General features: G+C 42.6%; 1 protein-coding gene across 1 annotated transcript; it reads right to left on the reverse strand.

The window, feature by feature from the left end:
- Window positions 1-392: 392 nt before the first annotated feature.
- On the reverse strand, window positions 393-7,237 carry LOC112238909 (40S ribosomal protein S21). The gene is made up of 6 exons (XM_024407438.2): window positions 7,133-7,237; window positions 5,223-5,304; window positions 4,357-4,420; window positions 3,845-3,916; window positions 2,020-2,075; window positions 393-456 (listed from the first exon to the last, which is right to left on the reverse strand). The coding sequence occupies exons 2-6, from the start codon at window positions 5,270-5,272 to the stop codon at window positions 447-449; spliced, it is 252 nt and encodes an 83-aa protein (XP_024263206.1). The 5' UTR covers window positions 5,273-5,304; window positions 7,133-7,237; the 3' UTR covers window positions 393-446.
- Between the last annotated feature and the right edge of the window lie 1,769 nt (window positions 7,238-9,006).

Genomic DNA, 9,006 nt, shown 5'->3' on the forward strand with positions numbered 1-9,006 from the left:
CCAGGAAGAGTAGCTGCTGCCTTGGCAGGAACTAATGGGGATCCATAATAAACCCCAGGAAGAGTAGCTGCTGCCTTGGCAGGAACTAATGGGGATCCATAATAAACCCCAGGAAGAGTAGCTGCTGCCTTGGCAGGAACTAATGGGGATCCATAACAAATACAAATCAAGGAGACGAAGGATGCACAACTCCAGTCCTCGAAGGGCCTGATTGGTGTCACAATCTTCCCCAACTTACACACCGGACTATTAATTATCAAGTAATCATGATCTTCAGTTTGGAATGCAATTAGTTTACTCAGCTGTTTTACTGATGGAGAAAAAAAAACGAGGACTGGAGTTGTCCATCCCAGTCTCAAAACTAAAGTATTAATGATGCCACTTGAAACAAATTCATTTGACAGGTTTTTATTTTACAAAGAGATCCCAGAGCTGCATGTCACAGACTAGAAGTTCCTGTAAGGAAGAGAGAGAACTCATTAGAACACATCAACGGCTACATTTGTTGTAGTAGAGACAAAATGACAACAGGATGTTGATCAACATCAGTGAACGATTCAAAAAATATATACATTTGTAGACTCAGACCGATATTAGTTTAGGTATTTATGGCACCAATAAGATACTGATAACGGCCACAAATACGACGACCCACAGCCACAAATACGACGACCCACGGCCACAAATACGAAGACCTACGGCCACAATTGCGAAGACCTACGGCCACAATTGCGAAGACCTACGGCCACAATTGCGAAGACCTACGGCCATAAATACGAAGACCTACGGCCACAATTGCGAAGACCCACGGCCATAAATACGAAGACCTACGGCCACAATTGCGAAGACCCACGGCCATAAATACGAAGAACTACATCATCTACGTTTGTGTACTTCAGAACAGAGTTTCCACAAATCCTGGGGAACCTAGCATCACACCCGATGAAGAGTTGACTAGAACAAAACAAGTGTGTTTGTGATTTTTTTTTTTTTTTTACTTTGGGATCGTCAGGAACAGGAAACATCCATCCTCCCTGATTGGGCTGTTTTAACAGTGGAAAGATTTTAATCCAATCATGTTCTGCCCCTGAACAAGGCAGTTAACCCACTGTTCCCTGGTAGGCTGTCATTGAAAATAAGAATGTTCCTAATAGACTTGTCAAGTTAAATGAAAAGGTAAACAAATAAATAACGGTTGTTTTAATTTTTTTTAAACAGATGATTTGTTGCTATTAGCAACAGCCCTTTCCACTTTTTCACTGAACAGAGCAGACGGATGAATTTAATTTTATCTTTATTTAACCAGGCAAGTCAGTTAAGAACAAATTCTTATTTTCAATGATGGCCTAGGAACAGTGGGTTTAACTGCCTGTTCAGGGGCAGAACGACAGATTTGTACCTTGTCAGCTCTGGGGTTTGAACTTGCAACCTTTCGGTTACTAGTCCAACACTCTAACCACTAGGCTACCTGCCGCCTGTACACTCTAACCACTAGGCTACCCTGCCGCCCCAATAAGGACTCATTCCCTCTTCCTCTGCCTGCGGCTATGGAACCCTGACCAGTTCACAGTGATTATTATTCGACCATGCTGGTCATCTATGAACATTTTGGCCATGTTCTGTTATAATCTCCACCCAGCACAGCCAGAAGAGGACTGGCCACCCCTCATAGCCTGGTTCCTCTCTAGGTTTCTTCCTAGGTTTTGGCCTTTCTAGGTCGTTTATCCTAGCCACCGTGCTTCTACACCTGCATTGCTTGCTGTTTGGGGTTTTAGGCTGGGTTTCTGTACAGCACTTTGAGATATCAGCTGATGTACGAAGGGCTTTATAAATAAATTTGATTTTGATATAAGACTAATGCCGTTTCCAGTCGACTGAGGGGTTAAGTACTTTTGCAGTAACCCATGTTCTGAGATCAAGGGAGGCTCGTTCCTGCGTTGAAGACTAGGTCATATGACTCGGGTCAAAAGGGCACTACATAAGGACGCCACTTGGGACGCAACCAGACCCAGTACTTACTTTGACACGATGCTGTCGGTCTTAGCCAGCCTCAGGAGGGAGTCGTCAGCCTCGCCCTGCAGGACGGGACAGGAGGGTCCGTTAAGACAGTTTACTATAAATATACACACACACACACTTCTCATAGCACTGTCACAAAGAAGAAAAGGTATATCATATGATGCATTTCAGTTGTCTACAAGTGGCTTCCTCTCCAGAATCTAACCCTGATTAATTTTACACGCCTCACATCTCATAACACTGACCCTGTATCCAGGACATGAAGTTCATTTATGAGACACGTTTGTTGTAGTTTAAATGCATTAAAAAAAAAAAAAAAACTTTAGTGCCTTATTGCAAACAGGATATCTGGAATCTGTTTTTATGGACAGGCTTCTTTTCACTGTCATTGAGGTTAGTAATTGTGGAGTAAACTACAATGTCCCATCTCATAACAGGGATGTGATCAGAACATAGAAAATCAAAGACTACGTCTCAGTCATATGAACCTGGATGCTACGATCACAGATACAGTCGTTGCCAGTGGAAGTATTGTCTGAGGTTTGCCTATAGTCTTGCTTTTTAAGAAACGACAGGGCCTCAAACCATCTCAGTTCTCTACTAGACAATACAGGAGAGAACAGGGCCTCAAACCATCTCAGTTCTCTACTAGACACTACAGGAGAGAACAGGGCCTCAAACCATCTCAGTTCTCTACTAGACACAACAGGAGAGGACAGGACCTCAAACCATCTCAGTTCTCTGACACAGTACCTGAGAGGACAGGACCTCAAACCATCTCAGTTCTCTACTAGACACTACAGGAGAGAACAGGGCCTCAAACCATCTCAGTTCTCTACTAGACACAACAGGAGAGGACAGGACCTCAAACCATCTCAGTTCTCTACTAGACACTACAGGAGAGAACAGGGCCTCAAACCATCTCAGTTCTCTTCTAGACACTACAGGAGAGGACAGGGCCTCAAACCATCTCAGTTCTCTACTAGACACTACAGGAGAGAACAGGGCCTCAAACCATCTCAGTTCTCTACTAGACACTACAGGAGAGGACAGGGCCTCAAACCATCTCAGTTCTCTACTAGACACACCTGAGAGGACAGGGCCTCAAACCATCTCAGTTCTCCACTAGGCACTACAGGAGAGGACAGGGCCTCAAACCATCTCAGTTCTCTACTAGGCACTACAGGAGAGGACAGGGCCTCAAACCATCTCAGTTCTCTACTAGGCACTGAGAGGACAGGGCCTCAAACCATCTCAGTTCTCCACTAGACACTACAGGAGAGAACAGGGCCTCAAACCATCTCAGTTCTACACTAGACACAGTAGTTCCTGAGAGAGAACAGGGCCTCAAACCATCTCAGTTCTCTACTAGACACTACAGGAGAGGACAGGGCCTCAAACCATCTCAGTTCTCTACTAGACACTACAGGAGAGGACAGGGCCTCAAACCATCTCAGTTCTCTGACAGTACCTGAGAGGACAGGACCTCAAACCATCTCAGTTCTCTACTAGACACTACAGGAGAGGACAGGGCCTCAAACCATCTCAGTTCTCTTCTAGACACTACAGGAGAGAACAGGGCCTCAAACCATCTCAGTTCTTTGATGCCATCATTTTGCTGTTCTCTCCTGTCGTGTCTTAACTTTCCCCCCAATCTCCCAGGTATTCCAGAAATCCTGGTTAGGGGAACTCTGGAAATCAAGAGGGAATAATCTGAAAAAAATCCAGAAATCCCCTAGCCAGGATTTCTGGAATTAGCTGGGAATTTAGTTGAACGTTAGCAGAAATGTACAACCATGGCCTTGTAGAGAAAGACGAAACGTACCATTCTACGGATGGCACCACAGATGGCGTAGGTCTTGAACTGGCCGGTGAAGCGACCGGTTACCTTGTCAACCTGCAATAGAAAACACAACAGGAAATGGAATCAGTACAACGAGATCTTACAGTAGTATGTAAGCGTTAGGTTAACGCAGATGAAGACGGTACAGGCAGCGACCCAAATTGGCACACTGTTCCCTGTCGGCCCAAGGGGAGGGGGGCGTTCGGTAAGACGCAACGTATTTTTTGGAATGTTTAAGAAGAGTTAGCCTCGAAAGAGTCTTGTCATCAAGGGGCGGCAGGGTAGCCTAGTGGTTAGAGCGTTGGACTAGTAACCGGAAGGTTGCGAGTTCAAACCCCTGAGCTGACGAGGTACAAATCTGTCGTTCTGCCCCTGAACAAGGCAGTTAAACCCACTGTTCCTAGGCCATCATTGAAAATAAGAATTTGTTCTTAACTGACTTGCCTAGTAAAAATAAAAGGTAAAATAAAATTTTTAAAAATCAGTGATGTTACCTCAGCAATGTTGATCTGGATGGAGGCGTGGTCCTTTGCTCCAATGATCCTGTTGCTCGCAGAACTGAAAGACGAGGTAAAAATGGTAGTAAAAAGGAGGTGTTTTCATCATCGCCGCTGTACAGTTCGCTAGCGATACCAAAACCAAATCACAAACCGGAAGGTATTATTCATTCTAACGCGTTAGCTACTGCAGAGAGCAGACTGTTCAGCACTAAAAAAAGTACACTCTAAGCAAATGTATTTAATAAGGCCCTTTAATACATCAAGTTGTCACACGGTGCTTTACCTGGTCTAAAACTCGGAAGAACAAAGAACACAAAAGGGCTAACAAGCAGGTTAGTTGTCAGGAGATGTAACATCGGGCATAAATACATTTGCGTTTGGATATACAATCTTAAATTCCTACCACCAAAAGGACCAACAGCACGGACAACTGTAAAAGTATATTAAAATATATATATATTTATTTTTTAAATCGGGCTCCCCGAGTGGCGCAGCGGTCTAAGGTACTGCATCGCAGCGCTAGCTGTGTCACTAAAGATTCTGGTTTGAGTCCAGGCTCTGTCACAGCCAAGCCGTAACCGGGAGACCCATGGGGCGGCGCACAATTGGCCCAGCTTTGTCCGGGTTAGGGGAGGGTTTGGCCTGCAGGGATGTTCCTGTCCCATCGCCGGAGTTGCAGCGATGGGACTGTAACTACCAATTGGGGAGAAAAAGGGGTAAAAATATATATATAATTTTATTCTGCATTCTGGCTTGTAGAGGAAACTTTTCCAAATGCTCATTTATGCCCAATTGAATGAAAATCAACAGCGGGTTTTTCCTCGTTAGCTAACAGGCTTCCATAACACAGGGGTACTCACCATTTACGTGGGACGTACAGGTCCACGAATTCACCAGCGTCGTTCTGCATTCTGATTTTGGGTGATGATCGGTCAACTCGATCTGTGAGGAAAATGATTCATAAAAACATTAAGCATGCTAGACTCTCAGATATATATTTTTTTACCTTTATTTAACGAGGCAAGTCAGTTAAGAACAAATTCTTATTTTCAATTTTCAAATACACTCATCTATGAAAACCAATGGTCCAAATTGCATGTCTCTTATCATAATCCATTTAAAAATGGACTTTCTACCCTTGAAGGACAAAATTAACGTGACAAAGAATGGAATCCAGAGTTTATTTGGTGGAAAAATAGCATTGGTCAGCTAGGCTGGACGCTGTGCGAGAACGAAGGCTAATTGACAGGCTCACTGTTTAACTCGTCATCTTTGTAGCGTTTTATATTACGAAATTCCTCTGTTTTACAGATGCACAATCGAGAGCATCCTGGCGGGCTGTATCACCGCCTGGTACGGCAACTGCACCGCCCTCAACCGTAAGGCTCTCCAGAGGGTAGTGAGGTCTGCACAACGCATCACCGGGGGCAAACTACCTGCCCTCCAGGACATCTACACCACCCGATGTTACAGGAAGGCCATAAAGATCATCAAGGACAACAACCACCCGAGCCACTGCCTGTTCACCCCGCTATCCTCCAGAAGGCGAGGTCAGTACAGGTGCATCAAAGCTGGGACCGAGAGACTGAAAAACTGCTTCTATCTCAAGGCCATCAGACTGTTAAACAGCCACCACTAACATTGAGTGGCTGCTGCCAACACACTGTCAATGACACTGACTCTACTCCAGCCACTTTAATAATGGGAATTGATGTAAAAAATATATCACAAGCCACTTTAAACAATGCTACTTCATATGTTTATATACCCTACATTATTCATCTCATATGCATATACTGTACTCTATACCATCTACTGCATCTTGCCTATGCCGTTCGGCCATCGCTCATCCATATATTTATATGTACATATTCTTATTCATTCCTTTACACTTGTGTGTATAAGGTAGTTGTTGTGTAATTGTTAGGTTAGATATTACTGCATTGTCGTATCTAGAAGCACAAGCATTTCGCTACACTCGCATTAACATCTGCTAACCATGTGCATGTGACAAATAAAATTTGTTTTTTATGTTTTTTTTCTCTCGAAGATTTCTCAACAAACGTCTCTCTGAAAATGTCAACGGAGCACTGAGCGCAAACTCTTCTTCCTTTTACATGAATTCAGATCGTAATGTTAATTTTGCGACACATAGGAAACAGATCGACCACTATAACATGTCAAATCCTAAAAAGTTGCTGTGAGAAAGCGGTAACAAAGCGGTAAGTGATATTATCGGAAATATTAAATCTGACTTTTTGCATATGTTAGAGACGCCACTGAAGGATTCAGAATAATTTGTCTTGGTAAAAAATAATAATTAAAAAAGTATTTTATAACATAAGTGACATTTCATCAACCCCTACACATGGCTCGCTAACATTTGCTAGTCTGAAAATAACTAACAGTTTGCACGAGTTAGGAAAAAGCAACACCGCGCGTATTATAGTAAAAAAAAAAATATATATATATATATATAAGACCCCGTTTTTCCCCGAAAACTACGTCTCTAGTTGATGGAGATGCTTCCTAGTGGCTACGAAGCCGTGTGAAATCTGCGTCGACGCTGACGGCATGTGGCAAAACAGCGGTAGCAGGCAGCCTGTATTTCACCAGAAAATGTATCGAAATAACATCAGCATTCAAACCAAACAAAGTACTACCGTTAGCGGAGCTGTTTAGCGAAATATTATTTCACAAATTCGACAACCATGGTTGATAATAGTACAGTATTTTCCTATTTGTACAACGGAGAAAATTCCTCTCTCACCGTTGATCGCAAATGGCTGACAGGAAAGGGAGAGTATAGTTACCGGAAGTTAAAACCAGTTCGACTGGTGTCGCAAGCAATTACTTCCTATGGGCGCTTAATTAAACGTATAAACGGTTCCTTTAAAAAAAAAAACTCGATGCCAAAGAAATACTGAATAGAGGGAATCAGATAGATAGAGTAATAAGCATGAACATCTCAAAGTGTCTATCCGTTTGATACAGATTCGATAAACAAATATAACAGGTATGATATTTTATTAGGTATATAACCATTCAGTTGTTGAAAAATACATTATATTGTTAGACGTATATTTATGAATACAATCAAATCAAATATGCAATAAGCAGATCTTTCCTTCACCTTCAATATGAAGATATGAAGAAAACAATTGACAAGAAAGAAAACAGACATGGAATACATAAGTATTCATTACATCCACTACAGTAGTGAGTCATTTAACAGACTCTCTTATCCAGAGCCACTACAGTAGTGAGTCATTTAACAGACTCTCTGATCCAGAGACACTACAGTAGTGAGTCATTTAACAGACTCTCTGATCCAGAGACACTTACAGTAGTGAGTCATTTAACAGACTCTCTGATCCAGAGACACTTACAGTAGTGAGTCATTTAACAGACTCTCTGATCCAGAGACACTTACAGTAGTGAGTCATTTAACAGACTCTCTGATCCAGAGACACTACAGTAGTGAGTCATTTAACAGACTCTCTGATCCAGAGACACTTACAGTAGTGAGTCATTTAACAGACTCTCTGATCCAGAGACACTTACAGTAGTGAGTCATTTAACAGACTCTCTGATCCAGAGACACTTACAGTAGTGAGTCATTTAACAGACTCTCTTATCCAGAGTCACTACAGTAGTGAGTCATTTAGCAGACTCTCTGATCCAGAGCCACTACAGTAGTGAGTCATTTAACAGACTCTCTGATCCAGAGACACTTACAGTAGTGAGTCATTTAACAGACTCTCTTATCCAGAGTCACTACAGTAGTGAGTCATTTAGCAGACTCTCTGATCCAGAGCCACTACAGTAGTGAGTCATTAAGCAGACTCTCTTATCCAGAGCCACTTACAGTAGTGAGTCATTTAGCAGACTCTCTTATCCAGAGCCACTTACAGTAGTGAGTCATTTAGCAGACTCTCTTATCCAGAGCCACCTACTGTTGGTGCATTCAACTAAGGTAGGTAAGACAATCACATATCACAGGTCAAGGAAAGAGGTAGAGTAAATCTAGAGTAATAACAGATAATAGTAATAGATCTCTGGAAGCATCCATACTACAGCACATATTACAGCAGTAATTGGTTATCTGGTCTAAAGTAGTGCACTATATATAGGGAATAAGGTGCCATAGGGCTCTGGTCTAAAGTAGTGCACTATATATAGGGAATAGGGTGCCATAGGGCCCTGATCTAAAGTAGTGCACTATATATAGGGAATACTGTGCCATAGGGCTCTGGTCTAAAGTAGTGCACTATATAGGGAATAGGTCTCTGGTCTAAAGTAGTGCACTATGTAGGGAATAGGGTTCTTTTGGGGGATGTCCACTACACAGTAGGCCTATCCACTCCTCTGCTCAGGAAGACATCTAGCAGAAATGCTGTGACACTTATTCTCTTTCACACAGGTGCAGCCTACATTAACCGTGCAAGGACACATACATGTAACAAATGTACTTCCACATTTTTTCCTGTGAAAAACATTCATCTCGTATTGAATCGGCACTGCCTTCAGTCCTTTGACCATACAATCTGAGCAGGTGGCATTCCTGATGGTTTGTGGGACCCTGCTGTCGTTCTTGTCATATCTGAAAGAGAAGGAATCAAAGACTAGGGAATCAGCTTCAAC

Source organism: Oncorhynchus tshawytscha, linkage group LG22 (genome assembly GCF_018296145.1).
Source record: "Oncorhynchus tshawytscha isolate Ot180627B linkage group LG22, Otsh_v2.0, whole genome shotgun sequence".
Classification (NCBI taxonomy): domain Eukaryota; kingdom Metazoa; phylum Chordata; class Actinopteri; order Salmoniformes; family Salmonidae; genus Oncorhynchus; species Oncorhynchus tshawytscha.

Coding starts and splice junctions, on each gene's coding strand:
- LOC112238909 (XM_024407438.2), bottom strand. CDS start 5,272: ATGCAGAACGACGCTGGTGAATTCGTGGACCTGTACGTCCCACGTAAA. Junction 4,421..5,222: donor CTGTACGTCCCACGTAAATG/GTGAGTACCCCT, acceptor CTCGTCTTTCAG/TTCTGCGAGCAACAGGATCA. Junction 3,917..4,356: donor TCCAGATCAACATTGCTGAG/GTAACATCACTG, acceptor TTTCTATTGCAG/GTTGACAAGGTAACCGGTCG.